General features: G+C 38.8%; 1 protein-coding gene across 7 annotated transcripts; it reads right to left on the reverse strand.

Annotated features, from left to right (window-relative positions):
• Positions 1–329: 329 nt before the first annotated feature.
• On the reverse strand, positions 330–27,369 carry LOC131299493 (anaphase-promoting complex subunit 1). Of its 7 annotated transcripts, XM_058325052.1 has the most exons (37): positions 27,025–27,369; positions 26,360–26,423; positions 25,772–25,856; positions 24,287–24,573; positions 24,008–24,113; positions 23,716–23,876; positions 21,346–21,533; positions 21,199–21,268; positions 20,367–20,537; positions 19,696–20,186; positions 17,149–17,605; positions 16,271–16,609; positions 14,560–14,643; positions 13,670–13,762; positions 13,421–13,480; positions 12,915–13,013; positions 12,468–12,608; positions 12,116–12,196; positions 11,117–11,188; positions 10,666–10,737; positions 9,761–9,854; positions 9,570–9,652; positions 9,281–9,337; positions 9,052–9,129; positions 8,787–8,908; positions 8,546–8,706; positions 6,314–6,390; positions 6,123–6,236; positions 5,717–5,818; positions 5,060–5,200; positions 4,342–4,515; positions 3,900–3,963; positions 3,641–3,780; positions 3,398–3,555; positions 2,569–2,647; positions 2,256–2,354; positions 330–1,174 (listed from the first exon to the last, which is right to left on the reverse strand). In XM_058325052.1, the coding sequence occupies exons 1-37, from the start codon at positions 27,252–27,254 to the stop codon at positions 791–793; spliced, it is 5,478 nt and encodes a 1,825-aa protein (XP_058181035.1). In that variant the 5' UTR covers positions 27,255–27,369; the 3' UTR covers positions 330–790. The 7 variants fall into 7 exon arrangements, with proteins under 7 accessions (XP_058181035.1, XP_058181040.1, XP_058181037.1 ...); XM_058325057.1 differs by lacking the exon at positions 16,271–16,609; XM_058325054.1 differs by lacking the exon at positions 11,117–11,188.
• Between the last annotated feature and the right edge of the window lie 273 nt (positions 27,370–27,642).

Here is a 27,642-nt window from a genome sequence, read left to right on the forward strand (position 1 = left end):
AGTTGAATTCATAGAGATCAAAGACCAAATATGAAGTGATTGGGAGGTAATTGGGGACACTGTAGTGCACCGGATGAAGTGCACACAATTCAAGCGGTACAAAAGTGTGTTTAGTGGCCGTCTAGAATTGAAAAGCTCGGATCCGTGTAGTGGCACTACAAGTCCCCAAACCCGGAAGTAAAGGGCCTTTAAGTATAAGGATAAAAGACACTGACCTCCCTGAGGTTTACGTATAAAACACATTCCTCCTTCAGATTCTCAAAATTACATGGACCTCCCCTGCCCGATTTTATTTGTTCACTGAGATAACAGGTGAATAGAAATTGCCAGGTCACCAAAGACAATAACTTCATTTCCCCCGACAGTGTGTCTAAATAGTTCAATCTACCCTTTTATAAGGAAATTGTACAACGCATTAACAAACTTTGAGGTACAAACTTCTAGTACCTTACATTATTGCAAATACACAAATGCACAAGAAATAGGTTGCATAATTTACATTATCCTCTAATCACACAACCTGGTAGTGACAGTTTTCTTCAAGCACAGCAAACTGCCGATTGGATTGGGCTCCCCAAATCTTTATACGAGCAAAAAATCCACAATTGCAACCCTGTGTTTGTAGCCAAAACTGTAAACCATTGCAGTACTCTTTCCGCTTGGTCCTCTTTGTATAAATGAAGCCTCAGACTATTTCTTCATTACACAGCAGTAGGAACTGACAGCTCTAAAACAAGCTCTACGAAATAGTGTGGCTTCCTAAGAGCCGATCAACTCAGGCCTTAACCACCTAAGGAGAAAAACAGAGCTTGTCAATTTCCCTAATTGCATTGATGTGTGTTCTTGGAAACAACAGCCGTAACAAGGGAACTGAAGAGGATTTGTGCACGCGCTTGATTTTCTCTATTGCTGTTTTAACAGCAGAAGGTGGAGGTACACTATACCACTTAAGATACAAAGCAAGAAGGGTGGAAGGATTTCTATGCTGGGAATGCTCATTGGGCCACCTCCCTGATTTCAAATAATTTTGCAAATCATTCTCTAGTTCTGAACAATGGTTTAGGAGCTCCTCCACTCGCTTCCTGAGTGACCCTAGAAAAGTTGATTGAATGATGCCTCCTCTTGAATTCGGGAATCTTCCTTCTAGTAGAGCTTCATTGTATGCTAGCGCAAGCTGCACAAATAATAGGACCTTGAGAACCAAATTAAGTAGCTCCCTTGGGTAGCTATGGTATACTACATATGGCATGAAAGGAACTGCAGAGTTTGTAGAAGGATTCAAAGATCTCCATCGTTCCTTCTTCAAAGAATTAAGTTTGTGGGGCTCCAAAGATACCTATCGGTTACCAGCGAATCTGTGCTTCCTTCAAATAAAGGAAGGAGGGTTCCGGGTCGAAACTAGCCAGGAAGGTGAGTTGTTTACAGAACTATAATGAGTATGCAACTCGACTTTGTTAGAAATAAAGGTTCTTACTTCTCAACTGTGAAGTCTTCTCCCCTTAACCTTGCCCTATGCCAATCCTGGCATAGAACTCCTCCATCTTCAGATTTTTTTTTCCATAGAGATTTGTTGTTTGTAGTTTTTTTTACCTCTTGTAATTGGAAGGTATGCCTTCCTCGTCCTCGTCCTCTCCGTATGTTGTGTTTGTTAAAAAAAAAATTTTATAACCAAAAAAATTAAGAACATCTTTGATGAATGCAGTTTAGGTAACTTCATATATGTTGGAGACCAAACAAAAGCGCGTAAAGCATATCATAAAATTTCCAATTCAAGCTATGATTGAGCTCATTTCTTAACAACTAATGGGACAATTGGTAATATCTAACACGGTCAGAGCTCTGGTTCCAAATAGTCATTGGTTCAAGTCTTGTTATTTGCATGGTTTGTTCACCTATCCACGTGCAAGCTGTGAGGGGAGTGTAACTCGATAATGTTGGGCCCGTTTAATATCACCATGGCAACTTGTAAATATCACCATAACTGAAAACATGAAATTTGCAAGATACGGCATATGAATAATGGTCATCTTTCAGGGTCCTCAGGATGGTAATTAGGAGAGTTTGCCTCTTAGACACATACTGCACCCAACCTCCTTACAGACTCTCTCCATGTTGGTTAGCATCTAATGCAGATAATTTAGCCCAAAATCATATAGCAATTTTGTAGGCAAAACATACTGTATTTTAGCAGCACAAAGTGTTACCTGCTAAGAAGACAGAGATATACTACTAAGTGCCGGTACAGCAGATATTACCTTTAAACTAGAGATAAACAGTGAGTCACTTAGGACTGAAGCACCACCTGAAACCTGATCAGCCACGCACTCAAGCATTGTGTACAAGGACAAATAGACCTGCATAATCAGAACGAACTCTGTAAATGGAAAGAGTAAACCATTCGTTAAAGCAAGAAATGTACCACAGAAGAAAACTTGTCCAACTTGCGAAGGGTAAAAAGACAGGTCTCAGTTTTTTGCATCTTTAAATTGTCCAAAAGCAATGCAGAGTCTATACAACAATAACTCCTACGAAAGAAGAGCTTCTACATCTAACAAACAAGTTGCTTACCTGCAAAAGGGCCGGTCTGTCCTTGCTCACACATTCAAATAGCACTTGCAAGCAAAATTCTTGGAAATCACCATCAGATCTGCAAACAGGTTCAGCAACTGATTACTACAGGAAGCCTCAGCTTAAGAACTAGTAATAAACATATAAAAGTCAACAAGCTACATACTGCGTATCGTCACTGTCCCATTTGAAAACAATTAAATTCACTAAGAATTAACCAACTTATCGAGAATCGTAATTAACGTTGTGTGGCACTTTGCTGTCATCCAGCACAATAATACCCCAAATTCTTAAAGCCATTTTAACTATCTTTTTACAACACAGTGAGCTTATCAAACTATACATATTCGAAAAAGTTTTAAAACTGCCATATTGTTCACTCAGTATTCTCAACAATCATACCCATTGATGAGCGTACTACATCCATAAGCTGGTGTAACAACAGCACCTTCCCTGATATCAGCTCAGCCGATCCAAATTAAGATAAATCTTCAAGAACAAGAGACACTACGATGTGCCAATCACATGTCCCAGCATGTCAAAATATAATGAATCAAACAGTACAAACAAAAACAGCTCCCTCCAGCCTCCAATAATGTATGCAGGGGTTAGATATTTACATCACACAGCAAGTTAGAAATAATTCTCCGTTGCAAAAATACACAAATTCCTCTTGACACATCAAAAGCGAATTACTAGATGTCAATGTCACCTTAGTCATTCACCCAAAACCGGAAACAAAGTTTCCCATTCTTATAGCTTTATTACGCAACATGGAAGAACAAGTATTATAGATAAAGACAGCAATACTAGAGATATGCGTACTCGCCTGCTATTCCAGGAGGGGTCACAACAAAGTTGTGCAAAAGCAATTAAGCTTGGATCAGATGAGAAGGTGCTGACCAACTGATCAATAGTAACTGCACCAGCTCCAACACAGTCATTGGTACTTGGAGTACAAGCTCTCAGACTTGTCAAACCAAAAACCTGAAGAAAGGACTCTTAATTCAACCAAATAATCTACAAAAGCCTGAGAAATGTTCAGCTGATGGTCGCATAAATAGGACAAAACCTTGTGCATTGCTCGTGACAGCAGTGACTGGCATCCAACAGGATCATCCACATATGAACAAGATCCGACTTTCCGCTTGATGTACAAGACACCAGAGTTAAATGGGTCAATCTTGTCTCCTGTGCTCCACCAAGGTTTGTCTGCAGCGAAATAAGAGGAGTTTAGTATATCGTTTGAAAAGAAGAACTAAACAATATCAACAACTATATGGCCATCTTTTTCGCTGTTCAAAAAAAAAAACATTCATTCTAATTTTTACCTTCTGGAACCAGTTCTATAACCTGTGGCCAATATCGAGGACCACAAACACGAACAATCTTCAGCTGCAGCAGTATTACAACAGTCTAGTAAGAAACTTTCAACTTAAGAAAAGTAGATGAGACATTGGAGATTTTATAGTTAACCATACTGAGGTCTAGCTAAAAACTGAGGAATTGCGTTCAAACAATAAACTTAACAAAAAATTTCCAGTATGATTACAATTAGCAATAGCTCCAGTTATCAAAAAGCATCACGACATACCATCTTATTTAAAATCGTGAAGAGCAAAAAAGAGATCAGGTCACGAGGGAGAAATTTAGAGAAATAGAAATAAAAAAAATATGAATGACGCTGTAACTCTGGAATCATTCATTATTTTTTCAACCACACGTACAACTACATTGATCACAGAACAAGAGAAAAAGAGAAGTTAAACTTACAGTAGCACGTTCTGGGAGAATGCAAGGAGTGACCTCACAAAACCTTGTCTCTCCATAATGCTCAGTTTCTTTGATTGTCATTTCAAGAGGGGCATAAACTGGCAGGCCTGTGTCAACATCAACTGTTTGAACCCAGCGAGCTTCCGTAGCAAGGACATACAAATGCCTAAATGCCTGAAAAGAAAACTTCCTTCCCATGAAAAAATGCCGAGGAGATTCTCAATAACAAGATGACGGAACACTAAAATGAAAAAGAAAAAACATCCTCCAACTCTTCTAGAGACAGGACAACTGTGAGGAGCTCGGCCTTCACATCCAAAAACACAAAAGGTGGTCTCTTGGTAAAGACATAAGAGAAATGGTGATTGCTATTTATGTTTTCCCTCCATTTTTGTGGGGTTTTGCCAATATCAATGGAGGACATAACACATGCAACTAACCTACTTCCCCAACCTCACACTATGAAGTGATAACAGAAAGGACTTTTGAAAGGCTGTTGAGATTTCAACTAGGCTAGTGGTCCATTACCAAAATAATAAGAACTAGAATGTGATATTGTGCACGTTGACCCTACATTTGGAACGGGCCCCCTACAGTATCCTCTAATTGTTTGGAGAGAGAGAGAGAGAGAGAGAGAGAGAGAGAGAGAGAGAGAGAGAGAGAGAGAAGGGAGAAATCCACAATAGTTCTTGCTAGTTCTGCAATCAGATGTACCGACCTGAAGGTGGCATCGATTGTCATTTGGTCCTGTCGGTAAGCGTGGATACAAAGATATCAGCAAAACAGCAATAGAGTTACTGCTTGTCGAAAAGGTTCGCATCCCACCCCCAAGGAACAAGAAACCGATAGCCAAGCTCACCTACAATAATTGCAACAATAAGGTAAATATCAATAAAAAGAGCAGACACATTCAGAACTGAACGAGTTTTACATCACCGATTCGATGTGTTATATGTATTTCATGCTAAACAGTTTCATGAACCTACTACAAATTCCATGTTCCGAAGTTGGAATCTTGCACAAAAAGTTATGCATGCTTCATGCACAAGAAAACCACATATGTGATAGGACTATTTTACTTTATTTCTTCCTTTGGAAATTGAACTGAAGAGCAAACACGATAGGAAACATTATACCTTGATGTCAGCACTAATAACAAAACCAACCAGTCAGGGAATATTATTCAACAACCTTGTACTATTGCATCAGTTGACCTTTTTCTGCCTCTCTATGCAACAAATTTTAACATGCATAGTCTCCAACCGATCAAAGTTTCCCAAACATACTCGCGCGGTTTTCAGAGAGCACTCAGAGCAGTGACTTATTTTGTAACACGTGAAAGCAAACCAAACAGCTAACATTAAAGGAGAATTACCGCCATTTGAGTACCATAATTAGCATGCCCGTCTGCAGAGTTTCGACTCCGTAGAAATCTCAATAATCGAAATGTTTGTAGATGTCCAGAACCTGCCATCACCTGCTCTCCCAGAATATCAGAGACCGATAATTGCCAATGGTTCATAAGAAACTAAATGGGAGTACTAGTACACATAGTTGAGTTTGATAATATGAATTTAGGGTTAGGTTTGGGGAGAGAGAGAGAGAGAGAGAGAGAGGAATGTGGCCTTAAAGGATTAGGGTTCAAAAGCAACCACAGCCTTTTACACCCTCATTTATTTATATACTAATTAAGGGAACAGTTACAAACTACTCTTACTAACACAGAACAATAAAGAAACAGAATTAAAACACTCTAACACGCATAATCACAATATACTAACCACAGAGAGAGAAAGAACAATCAAGTGAAGGCATATCTCCAATGTACCCCGATCAACATAGTGAGACAATCCCTTTAGCAATGTACTTCCACTTCCAACACAAACGGGCTTAATCTGGAAACATTGCGATGAACGATTAGCCACTCGTAAAGACAACATACAACTTCAACAGCAAATTGAGGAGGCTGGACCTCATTTAGGAAGTAGATAGCATAATCATAGAGCAATTCCTGTGCATCTCCGTTTTTTGTACCAGCAAATCTCAACCCTGCCAAAGTAAATGATTATAACAAGTAGATAAGTCAACACATACCCAACATCAAATAATACCAGCCCAAAATACCAAAGGAAAAGGCAACATAAAAAACATAATGGCATGCTTGTGTGTGTGAGACAAGGGCAACCTGAAATTGAGTGATAACCACTTCTAAAAGAAATATCTTGTCATTCTGGAGATTTCCCTTGCTAGGCTCAAGCAATATGTCACAACTTCCAAAACCATTATGGACCGAAAAGGAAACAGTCTCATCACTTTAAAGTCGGCAATAGCACAAAATGCTGGGAACAGAAAGAGAGTACAAGAATTCCCTACCACGGACAAATACATTATACCTCGTGAAAGGTAACTCCATAATTTTCAAATTTAGGCTCATCTAGCCATTAGACATTTCATCCAGGTATCAATAAATCTGACATTTGTTATATGCAGTTCACAGGCAATTAGATAAGCTTTTTTTAATGCCTCCGTTAAGTGTCAGGCAACTCCTACAATTTCTAGCATGAGATTTTTTTTATTCTTATAATCAATTTATCTTGTGCAATAAAAATAAAAAAATATTATCTTGTGCAATTTACATGTCTAAGAGAATCAAGCGTTGCCTAGTATTTGCTTCCATTTTAACACCAAATTATAGGTAGGTTTTCATTGAAAGGTGATAGACCTTATCACACTATCACCACTCCTTAAAAAATGTTGTGACAGCACAGTTGCCACTGCATTCAAATGGATAATCAAGGATAGATTGGGTATGTGAGTCAGGTGCAGGAATTGCCGAAGTTTCCGCATTTTGCACAACCCCATTCAGTGGGGAAAATTGCTAACATAAGTGCCTGCTGAAGCAATATATTATTAAGTTAGTATCTATATTTGCAGCTCTTTTCCACTGGTAGAAAGTATCATTGAATTGCATGATGTGGCATCCATATTGACATTGCTGCCATGGGATTTTCCAGCTGCCTTCAATCACTTATTAGTTATCACCAACACTTGATTTTGCCAAAATACAACAGAGATTTTCCTCTTGGTATCTTTTATGTTCCTCAAAGCACCAAATTCCAGAAGTATATATCTAAACTCTGCTAATGAATTCTAACTTCGCCCAAATTTAGAGAGAGAGTTGAAAAACAGGGTAGGAAGAACTTCAAGAAGATATGGCAAAAGTACAAGTATTATTACCAAAGTAGCTGAGAAAAGCAAGACTGCATTAATGTTTTCCACCATCTCTAGTGGCATAACTTCACAAGGGCTAACAAACCAAAGGCAATGAAAACACTTCAAAGACTTTCTAATCTGCAGTTACATCAGCCTCTCGTAGACTAATTTCATTAGCTTTTTCAACCAATGTAGGCTGTTCGTGCAACTGTGAGCATACCTACTCATAGGATAAGGAGATACCTAGTTCCAATACAATCAAGTGAAAGTTAAGTGGTTTCTAGTATAAAATTACAAAGAGCTTCTTCCTACACACATCACTGTTACACTTTCACTGAACTCCTTGCATCCTCTAGGACCTGTTTTGTATCATTAAAGGAACTTTGTTTGTTTCATGAGAAAATAAAGTAAACAATAATGACTGGGAAACTACTTTTTTTGCACTGGTTTTCTCCTCAAACTGGTTCCAGACAAGAAAAAAACCCCCGAAAAAGGTAACTTTCAGGAAACTATATAGCACTGTTTTCTGACTTTCAAATTTTGAAGTGTATCGAAATGGAAATATTGCCTCTTCAGACTTTCAAACATTTTCATTTCGAGAAACTTCAACAACGAAACTAATCAAGAATGCAGCTAGATTCTCAAAAGATTTGATGCCTATGAAAAATGCTTAGAGAATGTTTCTCACAATCCAGCTTTGATAGCTAATATCTCCAACAACAAATTCAGCAAGACAAACAACTCTCAATAGGACTTAGATTTCAGTCTTTAGATTTGTCTTTTTCCTCCTGAGGAAACCTTTTATAAATTTACCATTTTGGAACCCCAAGTATACCATGTTTTGGAACGTGAATTCCAATAAGAAATTTGAAGATGTCAAAGCAGAAAGATGAGAACAACAATCATATCATAAAGACGGAACAATTAATACACAAAATTAAGGAAGAAAGGCCAAGAATTGCTTTATAAATAAGCACACTTGACAGCCTACCAATAGAGATACATGATCCAACCACAATGTTGACATATGCTTGAACAAATGCTTCAGCATCCATTTCATCTACATCACCCATCTCATCTCCAAGGCCCCGAATACCACTTTGGACAATTTCAGGTATCTGGGACTGAATCCAATCTTTGGATGGGTGCACCCTACAACAAGTATATTAGGTTTAAAATGTTGGAAAGCAACGGCACGCTCAAGTTTGGATCGTCTTGCAAAAACAACGTACCTGCTCCACATTATCAAATTCCGAGCAATCACACGAAGCATTATGAAGTCGGGCCTCACATACTGCAAATCAAAATGCGTACAAGGAATAGAAAGCCTAGAGAACACTAACTCTGATTCACTCTGTAATGTCAAGGTCAAAACAAGGGGAAAAAAAAAGAAGTTATGAATAACCAAGTCCATAAGGATCAGTAAATTTCACAAGACAGTACACTTTCCAGTTTCCATGGAAAGATCACGTGATTCAACCTCAAAATAGCTATTACCTTCAGAAACATTAGAGCCAGAGCAATTATAGCTCCAGGTGCAGTGACATCAACATTGACAGGCGTCCCATCCATCATCTATAAAAGCCAATTTTACACATGAAAGAGAGAGAGAGATGAAGAAACCCTATGACCACTAAGTACTAGGGTAAACATGTTTTCAAACTTTAGCGACTCCTAAGGTAGAGGACCAAGTTGTGGGACAAAGAAAGGTATGGAGTTAACAAACCTGACCTGCAGCACGGTTGTGATCATCTGCTGATAGTGTCACCAGGAGGGATCTCTCCTATAAAGAAAATCAGGTAACAGAATCAGCCAGAGGAATTCGAAAGTTTTAATGCCATTTTTTTTTTAATTTTTGAAAGCTATTACGAAATTAAATCAAGATAGTCCAAAACCCCAAATCATACCGCACCTATTAGGTAGAATTGTGAAAACAGCAATAATATTTGGAACCCATATAATCCACGATGATAAAATAAGGATGAGAAAAGAAAATATGTGCGAAGAGCATATACATTGTGAGGTTCTTTGCCGCCTATATATTGGAACAATCGTTCAACAAAGGTGTCAATGAAACCAAGAGCATCTTCCCCTCGACCTTCAGTTGAATTGGACGTAATTAGACAAACAAAAATGACCCCAGAATAAAATAACAAATTAGCTAGGGCCAATATGTTTACAACATACAAACGAGTGACACCCATACCCAATGCCACAAGTCCCAGTGAAAATCCAGCAGAAACAGCATAACCTTCTCTCTCAAGTACATTATCGCCTCCACTTCTACGGCCTATTTCGGCCTGTGAAAGTATCATGAACATATAATGTCAGCAACAACATTGCAATTGACTGAACAGAATCTAGGATGACAATCCAGGAAATGTCCCAATGTGAAGCAGAAAGAATATTCTGACTGCATGCTACTTTTTTCCTGAACGTCCACTGCATATTTCTCAACAACCAATATTAAGGCACATGCCTACCACTGTAGTTCCTCTAATCATATATATCACCATAACTTCGTATTTAATTCATCAATTTATGCAGACCACGGCAATTGGGACTGCTATGTTTAGACTTCTCAGAAGTTGATGAAAGTAGTAGAGTTGATGATAGAATGAATTGCAGGGCATCCCTTACATGACAGTTAATAAGAGAGAGTCATCTAAGAAGGAAGGCAAACATTTCGGTTGATTATGATTCGCAGAAAAGTTGAATGATAAGGAGAGAAGACAACCACAGATTACTCATCGATCGAAAGAATTATGTAGCCTTGTGAGTGGAAGGAACAAAGAGTTCATCTGAACAGATATCAAAGCGTTGCATTCTGACAGATTTGACTCCAAATTTTTCCCATCTGCATTTACCATCCTATACAGTCAGGTGTTCATTGTACCTTACAATTACACTTCTTGAAGGGAGTCAAGGGACCTATATGTGTGTGTGTGTGTGTGTGTTCCTTTTTTTGGTTTGCCATCCCTCAGGTAATACAGGTCCACACACGAGGGTGAGAGAGTTCAGCAATAATAAAGGGCCCATTCTAATTATATTAAGCTTTTGGTAAGTGGTTGTCTAAGAGAGACATCAAGTGCTAAAGGAAATGAAACCTACCAGAAGAATATGCATAGTTTGGGGGTGTGCTGATCCTTCGTAAAGAAGCCCAACAGACATGAGTGCTGCTGACTGGAAAATAATTGAAAGATTGTTAGAGGTGAACATTAACCTCAACAAAATCACCACTACATAATCCGGCATACCATTCTAGTACATGTCAGCAATCAACTGCACAAGTAACTATACTTACTTCAAGAGTGGGGATATAAGCACACAAGTAATAAACAACTCAAAATAAAAAATCATTAAAAAGGAATGTTTCAAAAATTGCTATAATTAAGTGCTTGATGTGAAAAGCTGAAAAGTAAGAACGCCGTATATGTTTAGAATATTGAAAGTTTGATAATCCCATATTGGAAAAAGAATTAAAGCATGAATGCAGACACAAAGAAAGCCATACTAACCCAATTTAGTAGCAATGTGAGACCACTAGCAAAGTCAGTAATACCTGCAGAAGGGTTGGCAACTCTAACTCCGGAAAAGAAGACGGATGCCGAGCTGGTATATGCACATAGAGAGACTGCCAGACCAATGTAACCATTTAAAATTTAAGCACCAAATGTGCCAGAAGAACATACTACAAAAGAGCGTAGCAAGATCAATGAGCCTTAAGCAAGAATATCAAATGGGAGATGATTGATTTGTATAAACTACTTTAACCACAAAATAAAATCCAAAATGTTGAAACTTCGCTTGAAATTATACCTAATTATTGCTGTAAGGAAAAAAAAAAGATCCAATAATTATAAACATAAAAGGCATGCTCAGAATGGATTTCAGTATTTTACCAATCTGCTGTCAGAAACTTATAACAGTCTACTCAGAAGGAAAACTATTCAACAGCATAAAAAGAGATACCATTGGAAACTGCACAGACTGCAGGAAAGCATTATTGACAAGTAAGTAGATACTCATGCAAATCTGTCAAGCAAAAATATCCAGGTCGCACACAATTTTTTTCTTGTTCCCGGTAGTGAGTCCAGAAGAATATAGGGTTGGGCCTAAAAGAGAACAGAGTGCAGAAAATCTGCATCATCCATAATACATTCCGTACTCTATTAGACAATGCCCTAAACCATGTCATCTTTTCTCCCAAAAGCATGATTCAAGGAATAAATGTAATTTGCCACTCCCTAGACCATACTAAAGACATGGAAGCTTTGCAAGCCAGTAACAAAACACTGATGCTAAAATCTGGATCCAGAAACTGAAGGAGAAAGACATGTGAAAGCATAAAAGAAGAGAGCGACGGAGGTCACTATCAATGAAACCGCACAGATCACGATCAAATAATGCCCGTATTGCATCTTACAAAGCGCCAGGAAGAAAAAAAACTCCTATTCATGGAAGTGCAGAAGCATGCTAAAGAATATTAGTCATCAACTGTTGATATGGTGAAAGCATAAAAGAAGAGAGCGACAGAGGTCCAACAACTGAAAGTGTTTACCTTTGATATTGCAGGTTGCATAGTCCCCCTATAAGATGCTGCTAGGCCAAGCATTAATCCTACGGTCGTGCTTTCATGTTCCTATAGGAGAAAACATCACGAAAGCAAAATGTAGAACTGAAGGACAAAGATGACCAAAAAAACAAAGATAAAAAGTAATGGAAGAAGTAGAAGGGTGAGCATAAAATGAAACAATGATACTGTCAAGGAGAAGTCAAAAGTTGCTGGTGTGTCTGTAAGCACTTGTATGTGTGCATGTGTTTGTGTATGCATGCAGGTCCACAAACATTTGAAAAAAAAAAGTGGTAATAGGAAAAAACAATAACAGGTCAAACACCAAAGGAACACAAACCTGTGAGTAATACTGGTATATGTCAGTTATAGTTAAAACACGGAGATGTCCATGTAAACCCAGTGCAAGGAGGAGTCCTGCGTGAATAACATTGGGCTCTTCAGGTTTGTTATATATTATCCATGTCCTTGACAATTTCCCCTGTGTATCAGAAGCCAAATTACTTCATATGTTATCCATGAAATATCGTCACATAAGGCAGATCATACATGTAGCAAGACAAGGGAAAGATGAGAGAAGATTGAATTCATTGAACTCATGCTTAAATGCAACACATATTATCAAAGACTCCGCACAACTAATTCTCTAAACATTTAGAACTCTCGAACTATGTAAAAGTTGGACAAGTCAAAATAAGAATCAACATTACAAGACACTGTGCAAATAACTTCTGCATCAGCTAAACTACAATAAGTTCCGCAGTGTATCTTCGAACAGTAAATAAACCTGAATGGGAGCTAGCCTTAGTCCAGCTGCAACAGCATTGTGAAACTCAGGCCAAGATTTAAGTTCTGGAATATTCCTTAAATTAGGGTCCAGGTTAACCTGACAAAGAAGAACATGAAAATGTTTTAAAAAATGGCACAAGAAAAAATAATTACGAACTGTTTAAACATTGACGAAGGGTACAGGTCAAAGAACTACACACCAACAGTGTCCAAGCATAAGCACTACTAAGTGGGAGTTTTGTAGCACGGATAAAGGTGAGCATAAAGAAGGAGAAAAAAATCTCCCAGACCGAATTTCACATTATAAGTCAATGCCACTTGGCAAAAACAAATACCAGCTCAAAATAAATTTTCTGTTCTCAGCCTGCAAAGTAAGCGGGAAAAAATTTTGCACAAACAAGTAAAAACCATTCAAATTTCCACATAATAGAATAAGAACTCTGGAAGAGACGCACATGTGGGCAAACAAATTCCTTCAACGAGTTATGAAGAAGAAGAACATACGATTGCATTTTGTTGGGCAGGCAAACGACCTGCTAACACAAGCTTCGGTACTGTGAGTGCCTACAAAGAAAAATTTGAAAGGATTTCATAAGAATGATTCAATCTTTAAGTCGACTACACAAAAAAATATTTGAATAGGGACTAGACACAGGAAAAGAAGGGGGAAAGCATTTCTACAGCTGCATAAGACTTAAGCCTCACTCTAACTTTGACAGAATAACAGATTACTGGAAACAGGAAAGGAACCACCTCTGTTAAAAGAGTACTGGTGGTTGCAAGAGTAAATGCCCCACGGCCAAAAGGAAGAGCTGTAGTCCTTTGAGCAAGCTGCCATAGCTGAGCCTACACAATGAACGAAAAAGATCTAAGGAAGCAACTAGATCAGACCAAAGAGAACATACACAACACCAAAGGTATGTCCTGTAAGAGGGGGAAAAACCATCAAAATCAACACAATGTTCTCTAAAGCTTCTTCTTTCTTCATCTTCCCCTATGCAACAATTAGTTGGTTGAAGGGTGGCACGGGCAACAGTAAGGTTGCCCCAATGTGACCCGGGGTCACGGGTTCGTCAGGGAAACAACCACTCCGCTAACCAGGATAAGGCTGCATTCAACCAACCCTTCCCTAGGCCCTACAGTAGCGGGAGCCTCATGTACAGGGTTGCCCTAGTTTTTCAATCCCTCAAGAATTTCCCAGCTTCTTAGGAGGAAGGCAAAGTTTACTTTTTACTAATGTTAATCTACAATGATATGGCAACTTCTAAGGTTTTCTTTTTCTTTTTTGACTCTAGATATTTCTTCCTTTCGTCGCTAAGTGCCAAACCTGGAGAATACATAAGTTGTGGGATCTTTGAGAGAGAAGCTCCAGATTACGACCCCAGCAACCTGGAGTGGGGCCTAAACTTCCAGTTCTACTTGTAAACTAATAGAACTGCGATATCACTTCAGGTATACTGTGGACAGAAAAGGAAAATATTACCACCATTAAGAAGTGCCTGGACTGAAAATATATTAACTTATTTCCTCTGTTTCCACAATAGTTAACTGAACATTGCTAAAAAGAGTTTTATAGCATTAAAACTCTTTATAGCATTAAAGACACATTACTAGTGTTCAAAAAAGTGAAGAAAACGGAGTACCTGTTGGAGGTCCTGATCAGAAGCTGTAGGGTTAACAGATGTTTGAATTGCCACAGGTCTTGCGGAGCACAAAAGACGTCGAACCTACAGTGAATGGAAGTAGCTATCAAGGACAAGGATGGCAGCTAAAAGTTAAGAAAAACTTCAAAAGCAACTAACAACTAGTCAGAAGACTAGCAGGAAGTATAAATGACACATTAAATAAGAACGACGATGAAAACACGGCAACATTTGCAATGAAGATAGCATACATGAATTCCAGAAATCGATGACCCCATGAACAAACACAACGCCCTCTCTAGAGTCTTGGACAACCAAGAAAATGATTACGCGCAATGATCACATTGACTACAGTACCATCTGAAATAACCCAAACCAAGAGGGAATATCTTGAGTCCGCAGCCCAGATCTGAAGCAGTGTACTACGAAGCAGATACATGGCCCAGGAGTAAATCAAAGACGATGAGGCAAAAAAAGGGGCCTACTTTAAGGAATATCTTAGAGCATCCACAATGTAATGATCAAAACCAAAGGGTTGCTAAAGTTAGCAATGTTTGCTCAAAAAAGTGCTCACATTGTAATAAACAAACTTAGCAACTAATCAAATTTTGGCCTTTGGATAATCAAAACTAGCAATCTTTTGCCAATAACCAAATTTATGGACCCCACATCTTCTCAATCAAGTACAACCATCATGGAAAAGTGAAACTCACTCCCCATAAAGCAAATACTTTATTGGTAGGTGCAACTCACTCTCCACTTTGGCGAGTGGTTGTGCATTTAACAATATTGATCACTTTATGGATTTAACAAATGCTCTTCACTTAGAATGCCATTGATTGAGAAGAAAAAAACTGACTGTTAGATTTGAATTTTGCCAACTCATTTTGATTATGGGCAAAAAATAAACAATGTGGGACTTGACATTGCTAAATTTAACCTCTAAATGAATGATCAAAATCTAATGTTGCAAGTTTTGATCATTCACTTTTGATTATTACATTGAGGATGCTCTTAGTAGGCAAAAGTAAAAAGAACAGTATCTTTTTATTTGAAAAGGAAAAGTTTCTTGTGGACGTCGAGAAATCAACTGGTGCTAATCAGTCTTTTCATACCAGCAATACCTCCATTAACAACGCACTCCCTGAATGTCAGGACAACATAATTCTGAACCAAAGTTTTACTATAACTCTCCTCCAGGAACTGCTAAAGGAAAACCAATCACCAGAGAGAGAGAGAGAGAGAGATTAGAAGATCCAGAATCTACTATTCTAAACCTTTTCCCAATTTCCCAATTCTTCTCCGGTCCAAACATATAACGTCACATTCGTACGTATAAAAAAACAGCTCAAATGTTTCAGTGAATATAGTTATTAATCGAAAACAATCCTCATGCATATTATAAACGATCGATGATGCAAAAGACAATTCAGTTTCAAATTGTGCAACTTTCACTAAAATGCACATACATCAAGGACCTGATTAAGTGCAGATATGCATGAGTTTCCTTCCAAGTACCACAAAAGAAAAAAAGAAGATAAGCATGAGTCACATGACAATGCAACTTCAGTTTGGAATCACATGAAGACTAAAGATGACAAAAACCAAGAATTGCAATAGTCTTCATATAAAAGCAACAGCTCACAGCACACTTTCCAAGATCTTTGCTTGGTATCTTACAAGTGTTATTGGCTTGGTCAGCACAGCTCACCTCATTTAATCGCAGATCGCGGCCATAGCGCAACTGTGTGGTAGAGTTGAAAATGTGTTCCATACCATCTGTCGCAGATCCATCAACAGAATCTGCATCCTCTAACTTGGTATCCTCCGATCCAATTGTGTCAGAAATCGAGGAAGGAATCGTCACTGAATGCAGATGTAGCATGTATGGCGTGGACATGGAAACCAAATTCACATTGTTTTGGGTTTCAGATTCCTTGGATTTGCTTGAGTGTGAAAAGCGCGACAAAGCCAAATCTTCTCGACTAAGAAGAATATATGCTGCAGCAGGCCAGTCAGTGGGAGGAGATTCCCGGCATTTATCCAATGCCTATGAAATGAAGAACGCAAAAATCATTTCCAGGAGCTATGAACAAATTATCACGAAATGATTGGCAGAATCTAAGGTATGCATGGACTAGCCACAATGACAGCTGAATAACAGCAGAGCAGTACAGCTGCTACAGCCGACAAATGGTTTTCACCTACCACTCTACCAGAATGAAAAACATATAGTCTCTCCATCCTTTGATGTTGGTCCTTTTAGGGGTTCCACGTTTTTAAGGATGCTTGCAATGATTGCACTTGAATTCATATCTAAAGATGAAGGCATCATTGCATGCTCTATTTTTGTCCATCCTCTTTTAGGTAAAAGGGAGAAATAATACATAGCCATAGTAATGCCATGACATGCTTGAGCTTAAGGAACACAAAAGGTAGTTTGCAATAACCCCACCTGATCCTTAAACTGATGTGCATCCATAAATGTTCTAAATCACTTGCCTGTCTTAAGACGTGGAAGTGGTAATTTTCAACCATCTTCATGATGATATGATATCAAGAACAAGAAGCAAGTAGAACTTAACTCACATGTCGCAAAGGAAGTGATGCACCAGAAGGCAGCAAGTCAAGTTGTTGCAATCCAAATCTTTCCCCAACCATCGCCAAGACTGTCAGCTCCTCAAAATTACAAGATGATCCGGTGGCAATGTTGCAGCAAACACCGGATGGAAGATTCTTCCCCGAGTGTTTTGCACCACACAGAAGACTATAAAACGCAATTATCTTCCGGGCCCAGCTCAAAACCGAACCTTCATCTTTACGAAGCAAAGGTGGAAGATCACTGCTATCAGAAGAATTATATCCATGTCGCAAACAGTTTTCAAGCCATCTGAATAAACTGGGAGGAATTTTCTCAGAAAATGACATCCGCATCCCGAACTTTTTGGAAAGACCAGGAAAATCACGGACGTAATGATCTAAATAACTTTCCTCACCCAGAAAATCAGCAATATTACATAATAGGACCACCAAAAGTTCCAAATCTCTGCAAGGAAAAATCTCAATATAAAGATCTTACCTGAGATTTTAATAATTCTCTACAAAATTGCTCTGTTTTCTTATCACAGAAACCATGCCAAATGGTTCAAGCCAAATTGTGAAAAAACAAGCAGTGACTAAAAATTGTTAAGTATAAAACCATTCAGCTGATGTCCTGGAAGCTAACCTTCGGTGAATATTTTGAAATTTTCAGATTCCCCTGCAATACCTCAAAAAGTCAACCCAGTCTACGGTGAAACCCACCAAAATAGTGATTAATGACTAACCCAGGAAATGTATGAGTATTTCTAAGCAGCTGAAAATGCAAACTTAACTCATTATTCCAGCCCCCTTGGTCTCCCTGCTTCAACTGGCAGGTATTTTCCAACCATTAATTTAAGGCGACATTATACTTTTGTTTCCTTACTGCCTCCTTATGTGTAAAATCCAGCAATTACTAGTATTTTCCAATTCATTTGAGTACTTAAAGGTACCAGGTCATCTTCTGAGAGTTAGACCCAATTATCATGATTCTCATTCTGGAAAAAAAATTAACTTGAGGACTGACAAATACATAACATAACCATACAGCGCCACATCAAAATTGAGAGATAGTTGACATGATAGTTTACCAAAACCAGGACTGTAGCTGTAAAGAAGCATGACTGGACAGAGATACTTGATGCAATTTTTTTCCTGAAGGTGACCCTCTTGCTGTTATAAAAGTGTAAAGTTCCATGGACAGCAATAGGGAACAAATTAATCCATTCTTTTTCATGAGTAAACAGCTAGTTTCTGCATGTCTAAAGGTTTCACCTAATTCCAGTAACTGGAATGCAACTAGTAGAAAGGCCCACAAAATATAGTCCAGGAATAATGATTCAGGGAATGCAGATATCTTTAACCATCAAAGTTCAGCCTCATGGAATAACTTTGAAAATAACATGATAGCGAAAGGCCAGCTATTGGATAGCCTGATCTACATTATTGGGCCCATTTCCTTACTCTGTCAAATTTTGGGTTGCGTGATAAAAGGTGAAAAGGTCGGATTGAAATCTTTCCATTCACATTTGATTCCCATTTGCTTTCTTCTTCTTAATTGCATGCTGCTTCTCTATATTTATGGAATTTGCATCTCCATGTGCAAGATAGGTTTGCACGGGATCTAACAACTTAAGCTCTTGCTATAATGGGCGATCTAACATCAGCCATATTCAAAAACAGAAGGTCCACGGGACCATAGACAACGTGATCACGTCCTTCCCATCATGCAAAGCTATGTTGCATGGGCTCTTCATGTTGACTTCAGTAATATTGTCTACGAATTACGGGTATGTGTCCTTCTGTTTCGAAAACCAATACTTCCCGAGTTTTCGATAACAATCACTGCTTAAATCATAGCATTATAATTTTTGCATAGTAAGATAATAGTATAGAATATAACATGTCATAAATCTGCACCAGGCACCCGAGTCCACATAACATAGCAAAACAGCAAGCAATATACTAGACGCCCGAGCACACGCATCAAATCGTATTATGCAAAAGAGGGAAAGGAGGAAAAGCTTCAATTAAGATTAATCTCTAATGAAATCTGAGATGTGAAACTAGGAAAGAGGGGAGAAGAAAATTAGGGTGACGGGTTTTTTTTCTTGGCAGTTTCTTTAGGCAGTTCAAGGGGTAGTTTAGGAAAACTGAATGTGAGCCAGCCTCAAAACGGACGTTTACACCAAAAGGGGTGTTCCTTTTGTAATAATAATAGAAAATAAATGAACGAATAGTTTGCACAAGTAGCTACCCTGGAACTATACTAGAGAGAAACCGTTCCTGTGGGTCATACAGCAATATAAAAACTTCAGCTTATAGTCAACGCATATTTCAATGTTAAGAAACGCTATTTTGCCATGTAACTTATGTCATGCAAGTGATGCAACACAGACCAGTACATACTGTGATTGGTTAGCCTACAAGAAAACAGAAGATGTGAGTCAAAATTCTCAAGGAACTTTGAACAGTAACCAAAAATAATCTGAAGAAAACTCTTGACAAGACTGAAATACAAAAGCAAGATAAATTCTACAAGGAATCAGAAATTACTGTTTACGAAGACTGTTTAGCTTCAGACTTTCATATACCGCATGAAGAGCATCCAAAGTTTCCATCAGAAGGTCCGAGTAGAATGAACTTTCTGAGGTTTGTGCACCATGTACATATGATCCAGGGGAATCTGATTCTTGAAGGTCAACTGACACTCTGGTCAAAATTCCAGCAAGAACATTAGTTTTGCCATAGTTCTTGTGGAACTTGCTGTTGATAAGGAAGTCCCAAGAAGAGCCATAAATAGAATCTGAAACTTTTTGCGGCGTGAATCTAGATTTCGAACACATTCTCATGATACTACTACTGTAGGACTCCCACTCCGAATCAATACTAGCATCTGTCTTAGACAAATAAGCTGAATCACCATCACCCCAAAGAAGAGCAAGAAAATGATTGTAAAAGCTAGAACTAAGTCCCGCAGACATGGCAGTTATGCAATCATTGACCAAGGAGGATGACGGGCTTCTTTGTAGTGCGCATCGAAAAATCTGGACAAAAAGAAAAAAAAAAAAAAACTAATTGAGTAAGTTCATGTGAAATAGCAATCATACAGTTAAAAAGGAAGGCCTTGCAGTTCTCCAACTAATTCCACAACTTGAAAGAAAAATGAAAACTACTTCAAATGCAATCACAACAGAAACAATAAACATACTAGTGCATTAGCATACCTGCCCATTATTTACTATTACATTGATTCGCCCGTCAACAGCATCCGCCAACCCAATAATCTTTAAATCATGAAGAATAGGCACTGTCTCTGAAGGCATCAAATTATCTGAAACCTGACCTTTGCCTAAAGAAGAAGGTAGCATATACCTACACAAGCACTGCCTCCCAGACTGCAGTTCCAAAGGTTCATATATGATAGGTATTACATTAGCAAATTGTCTGAAGCAACAACTACACAAATTTCACTAGTTTTTTGGTAGAACCGTAGAAGGATTAACAAAGTTAAGAGTAAATTAGGGGTGTCACTTTAAAATGAAGTTAAGAGTAAATATAGGAAAACAATACTACATAATAGGGGCTAACCGCAAAACTTAAGAAACAAAGAAAAGTTAATGAGCGGAACAGATGCTCGAGATGCAAAAAATGAAATCCTTTCTTCTGTGTTTCTCTTCTTCTCCCACTTTCAATACAGAAAAAGTGATAGGTCAGTCCAGCAAATGTTCATGACTTTCAAAAGCATCCGTGCCACTCCAGACTCTAGATTTCAAGACAATATAAGCACGGGAACAAAAGAGATCCAAAGGTTACAGGGACATCTCCATTTGTATGGGAAAATGCAAGGTACTCTTCTAGCATGGTTTGGTGTGACAGATAGTCCCTTTAGTTAGCCAAAGTAATGGGCGCCATCTCACATATATCCTATTAAAGCATTTGCTTTACCAGATTGAAGTTGAAGAAAAAACCGAAGATGATGGAAATAATATCACTAAGACTCAATGGGAAAGTAAATAATTCGAAATTAATGACAAGCCATTGATGTCAACAACTTACATAAAGAAGAAGGGTGTTTTCTGAAGCAAGAACAATGATGTCTCCAAATGGCAACAACCCCACCTTAACACTGGATTAGAAAATTTTGATTACAACGTAAAAGAAGCCAAAGAAAGAACCAGCATGGGAAAAGAAATCCAACTCAACCTAGGACGAGTTACGATGACAGGTTCAGCAGCAATTGCAGGTATGCTCCAGCTCATCTCTGGTTTAATATCAAAGAGAATCTCGTTGTTAATTTCCACAGTTTGAAGCCTTAACGATAACAACTTTTTTTGTTCTCGGAGAAGAAAACAAATGATAGGAGCTGCGTCATCGTCGGTCGCCAGAAAGACCTGCTAACAGTTTTAGTTAAACGAGAAGGAAAAAATACTTAAAATCTAAATGCTTCAGCACCTGACTCTTCAATAAAGTTACAAAAGAAGGGGAGAGAGAGAGAGAGAAGCAACCAAAATTAGTTGTGCAGACCAATTGTAAAGATCTGTGATGGGCAATGCACAGCTTAATCAGCCCGCATAAAAGCACCCATGAATTACGTAGGGCACTAATATATTCCCTCCAAGCATATTAAATAGTCTCAAATTCATCCCCAGGAAAAATAATTTTTATCTAGCCAGCTTGACAGAAATCTGTTCATGCAAACTTAATATTTTCTCATAAGTAGTACATATGAAACAACATCCAACCAACCGAAGACTCTGAAATCTAACTTGCCCCAAACACAAGACAAGTTAGAGATATATTCCCGATATCATTTACTTACGTTTTATACTCAGTTGGGGAGTTTTACAGTCACTATGTTTTACATTCAAGCTACCTTGAAAATTTTGAACGGGGGCTATGGTGACATCCAACCCTCTTTCTCAGTTTTCCTTGTGCAATCCAAGCATATCTCTCATATTTCCCTCTCACTTTTATAGTCCACTGTCACCATCTCTGTCCTTGCCAAACCCCTCCTTCACCATCAGAGCTCAATCTAACCAACTCAGGCTACCATCATCACCTGTACTACCAAAAACCTCGGTGACTTTCTTGTTTCCAACGATCAGTGTAATGCAGTAATATTTGTCGTTAGAGATGAAATGCAATCAGGCAGCCCACCCAGGGATGATCCAGAGCACAGCAACAAGATTGATGCAAACAAGAAAGTCCCCATGGCCTATTTAAGACCCCATCTAGTAAATTGTTTGTTCAAATTAGGCCTTGGTGCACATTTCCACAGGTAAGTATATCATTGGACAGATGTAAGTATGATTCAATAGATTTTAGTAGTCACAGACCCGCAAGTTAGTCAGTAATTTCATGTTTTGCCGGAAATATGTTTGGGCATGGGTTTATGGCTTTGTTATGGCCCTAGTTCCGCTTTCTATCTTACTAGTGGTTAAAATTAGATGTTCCGGTTCAAGAAGAGATATGAGTTACAAGATGTTGACTATGTGGTTGAAATGATTTTCTGAAAGCCTCAGAAGGGCAAACAACTTGTCCATAAAGCAACTAAATTGCTATTCCTAAATATTCACAGCTACAGAGCAGCCCCTGTTTAGCTCCAAAAATTCAAGCAATATAAACCAACTTTTAATGTACATCAAGTAGTAAAGTTACTTTTCCAAAAGTTATGATCAAGCAAATGGTTTAGGACAGGTACAAACTAACGTTCCTTTCAAGGAATAGAGGGCAGGTTTGTTATGGAACAGGGCTGTCAAATACATACTCGATCACCCCATATACTGGATCACCTGTTGTCCTGAGAGCTTATGATCATACTTTATTACACTTCATTACTCCCAGATGGACAACTGGTGATCCATATGTACAGTTGCCACTCCTGTAATAGCATGACCAAGTTTTGACTCCGTGTATAATACAGAGACATGATTACATATTCCAACACAGATACCTGCATATAAAATCCTAGGATTATGTTACTGACAGAGATGTGCCACTATGTAGAACCCATGTGAGTAACGAAATTTGGGAAAGTCAATAAAACACTTAAATAAACCTAAATGGAAGCTTTAATGTGAACTCTATTGCTAAACGGAAAACTCTGAAACCTGACAAATTCAAGTCAACCAATCCTAATACCCAAAGCACTTGAGGTAAGCTTCAGCAAGCCTATTTCATGTTAAAATTCCTTTGGGGCCCATTAACCCATTGGACATGGGGAAATTTCTTATTTCAAACCAGACTGTTGGGCCATCTGTCCTTGTAGTCTACGACTCTACTGCGTATGAATCTCAGAATCATAATGCCAAAGATTTCAAAAAGTCAGTGTCACTGCTTCAGGATTTAAGCTTCCCAGGCATAAATTTGGGTGAGGTACATGCCACATTTCCTACAAAGAAATTTATAGAGTACCTCCCAATATCAGTTCTTCAGTCAGACGTGATCCGTAAGACAATACACCAGGAGGCATGACAAAAGATAAGATGAAAGGATAATCAATAGATACAGTAAAGACTCTCATCCAAACATTCATCCAATAAATGCCAAAGCAATCAAAGTTAGACATGGCACCTTGCTAGCAGCTGTTTGTGCACCTTTCCCCTGCCATATCTTTCGGAAAGAGAATTGCTTTGGTAACACTCCAGCAGGAACTACATCAGATAACTTAGAATTTGCAACTTCAACGTTAGAGCCAATGGCTTCCGCAACCCACAAAGAGTGCTGCATCTTTCCTGCCAATGATGTGATATTTTCATGTATGAAAAGAAAATGGTTATATCTGTTCTTTTTCTACATCTCTTTTATAGTTTTTCCAGTGAAGTAGGTTGAGATGAGTCAATCAGACGTAGGAAATAGCAGAAACCTTTGTTATATGACGCCATTAGAGGAACAAGATCACTAGTCCAGATCGTTCTCTCATCAAATTCCTTCATCACATTCAACTTTCCCCTTTCCTCGACATATGTTGACTAAGAAAGCCATAAACAAATAAAAAAATCAAGTAGGAAAAGGAGCACCGGAGAAACTGCAAAAGCAATGAGCTTAGATCTCAGGATTTGACATCCATTAATAGGCTCCACAAAGAATCACAAGCTGAAAAGACACTCGGACAATAAGACAACAGAGTGAGCTACATGTATACCTGGGGTTCTTCCAGCGGATCTTTCAAAATCATATGTGAGGAGACTGGAGCTCCATATCCCATTGTAGCATGATCAGATGCACAAGCCATAGCCAAATTATGCCGAGGACTGTAACCAACTTCTCTTTTTGGGCAAAAGATATCACGTGCATTTAGTAAAGGGCTTGAAGATGAAAAAGGAGCATATGTTTGTGAGCTGCATTCCGCGGCCTGTTGGAGTAATAAACCAAATGGAAGAGGCCATATTGATGTGACGGTACGGGAAAGAGGAACTGACATAACTTCACCTGCAAGAAAGGAAAAAAAAAAAAGTTTCACATTTAAGACAGCAAAGGGGGGGGAGGGGGGAAGAGCATCTTGCAGTAACATATAAATGAAAGCACTGACCAAAGAAGAAAAAACATTGCTTTCACAATGTCAAGCATCTTAGGGAACTGCCTAGACTCTTCTATAATTTCACTGCATTGAACATCCAATAAAAGAGAAAGGTATGATTACACTAACCCCTCTGATGATTCTAACAAGGAAAAGGCTGGACACTCTCACTGTACATGACACCCCACGCTTTACAATACTTATAAAGACACCTTTCCATAAACTGGCCATTAACAAACCCGCTGAAGAAAAGTTTAGTTTGTCACCAATTTATATTTTCGATAGAAAAATTAATTCTTTATCCAATAAAACTGGTTAATAAAGAATGTCTACCAATGACATCTCACCATGTCAATGACTAATTGGCAAATTATGTTGTCCAACACACCAATTCGAATCCCACTCATCAAACCCAACTCCCACCCCAATTTGTAGCTGGATCTCCACAACCACGACCGAGCACCAACCCCAAGACTAACAAACTCCACCCCAGCCCCCAGGATACTGCAAACGCAAAACTCATGCCCCCATCCACTTATCAATGCCTTTCTTTCTCTCGCTTCATCCGCCGCTGACAGCCACCCCACGGTCAAACCCGATCACTGCCATCCCTTGTCGCCATGATTGGAAACCCGCATCCCCCCTCCAACCACTTACTGCCACTGCCACTGCCACAACAACCACACCCTGCCCACAAATCATCATAATAATGGACAATAGGTCTCCTTTTGTTGTCCATGAATTGAGGCCAGTCACAGTTTTGCAATCCAAACTGAATGGAAACATGTGCAACATCTGCAATTCCAAAGAGAGATCTCCCCGGATCACAAATGTTGCTGACAAATGAAAGCAGTTCCATTTGTGGTAGAAATAGTAATTGTACACACTCTTAAGAAATAACTTAACCAAAAAGAAACCTGTTTGAATTGAAATTTGAAAGTAAAACCCGAAAGCCTGTGAAACGTCAAACATTCAATCTACAATCTACTGTACAAACCATATTTGGAGTAAAAGTATGAAAAAGGTCAAGCCACTGTGTGGCAAACGAATTATAACAAGGATATATGACCAAACAACTACATACCAATAAGAATGTGCATACATACTCACCTGATACGTCAAAGACCGCTAAACTGTCAATTTGCAGGACACATAGACAAGCTTCAGACATACTGCCCATACGAGACCAGCACGCCTAGATTAATCATTGAAATGTTAGTCCTAAAGTTGTACCACAATAAAAGAACAAGCAATACTGTAGCATATCAGATGCACATGTGATGGGGATAAGACCTGAACCCAATGCTTGAATTATGAGTGAACAAACATGTCCCCTCAGACTCAAACGATGTCAAAAGCAATTTGAATGAAACTAGCCAGAACATTCTCAAATACATAACGCGGTTTTTTTTTCCAACTGCCTTCATTTAGAAACATCAGGGGAAAAACTGCAATAAGAATTGAGTTTGAAATACAAAAACCAAGAACCAAGAAAAGATCCTAAAAGCATTCACTAAAGAGTAATAATCCAGCCGGCGGCCAGCCAATTTCAGATGCTGCTTATCTGCCTCACCACCAATATAAGATCCAGGAGAAGTAACCGCATTCATGAACAAGAAGAACTTTCATTTGAATTAAAGAATCAATAACCTATGTACCTACACAATGAAGGTCAAGGAAGATGGATTAGTAAAGTACCATGATGACTGTGGAAGGTAAAGTGAATCTCTTGTACACTCGTGAACCTGTAGTCCATATTATACTGTCACAATCAAACAAACAAAACTATCAACCACACAAGTTTACCAGAAAGTGTGAGTCAAAAGCAAGTAAAAACAAAATGTAAGGACAAGAAGCAAGTGAACCATGGGTTAGAAGTGATAGCACAATCTACAAATTCATTCACAAAAAAACAAAGATCATTACGTAACTTATTATGTTCGGGCGACAGCGGCTCACAAGTTAGACTCTCCAAACTGTGATAAACAACGTTGCTATCTGTTGCAGCTGAACTTATTCTACGAGCTAATTATTGAAACCAAAATGCATTAGAATTGAACTTCTAAAAATAAATTCTTGCAAATTTTTACGTTGTTTTTGGTCCGTAAACCAAAAGGATAAGTTGTGTGCCTAAGCCGCAACCATATTGCACCAAAACAAAAAAGTCATAAACTGCTTTTGGCTTAACCGCGAAAATCAACTTTAAAATTTTGGACTTTTTTGACAAGTTGATATGCTAGCCCAGTAGACAGCTACCTACATGAACAGTCAAAATTAACTTCTATTCGACGAAAATTCAAAGCCTCAAACGCTAATCAAGCGCTACTTCAAACGAGAATCAATTCGAGCAAAAGAAATTTTACCGATTCCCTCTGATGAAGAGCTCGTGATCGCTCCGGCCGGTGGAGGAGGAGGAGGAGGCGTCGGAGTGGTCTTCGGCTTCGTCCCCTTGCCTGGCGATTTCAGGATCGAAGAGGAAGTAATCGTACTTGCCGACGGCGTCGTCGGAGGGCTTTCCGTCGACGGCTTCGGCGATTAAGCCGAATGGCTTGAACTCGCCGAGGACTGTGAGGCGGCGGGCCCCGACGGACATGGTGCGGCTAGTTGAATCGCTGAGTAAAGTCGGTTGAGTGAGTGAGGGAGAGAGTTGTGTGTGTGGGACTGTTGTTGTTCTCTCACTCCCGCCCTTTTTTCTGTTAAGGGTACGATGTTTTCCAGTCAAAACCCTAGCACGGTAAAGGACCTCGTGGGTCGCATACGCGAGGTTGGATAAGTACCGCTCACGCCAGTTGGACCTCCTCAACGAAAATGCTTCACATGCACGTGGATTCCGAGTGTTGAATGTGTGTGAAACCCACGCGTATATAAAGAATTGTGTTTGGTGTTGTATTGAAATAATTGTGCACTTAGCATCTCTACATGTGTGAGACCCATATCTACGTAATAAGGGAAAACGATTTTGAATCTTATTTTTTTATAAA

This window comes from Rhododendron vialii, chromosome 9a (genome assembly GCF_030253575.1).
Source record: "Rhododendron vialii isolate Sample 1 chromosome 9a, ASM3025357v1".
In the NCBI taxonomy this organism is placed as follows: Eukaryota; Viridiplantae; Streptophyta; class Magnoliopsida; order Ericales; family Ericaceae; genus Rhododendron; species Rhododendron vialii.

Excerpts from the sequence above, each read along its gene's own strand:
- LOC131299493 (XM_058325052.1), bottom strand. The coding sequence starts at position 27,254 with ATGTCCGTCGGGGCCCGCCGCCTCACAGTCCTCGGCGAGTTCAAGCCA. Across the intron at positions 9,855-10,665 it reads AAACTATGCATATTCTTCTG|GCCGAAATAGGCCGTAGAAG; the intron begins GTAGGTTTCATT and ends ATACTTTCACAG. Across the intron at positions 9,653-9,760 it reads ACTGGGACTTGTGGCATTGG|GTCGAGGGGAAGATGCTCTT; the intron begins GTATGGGTGTCA and ends ATTCAACTGAAG.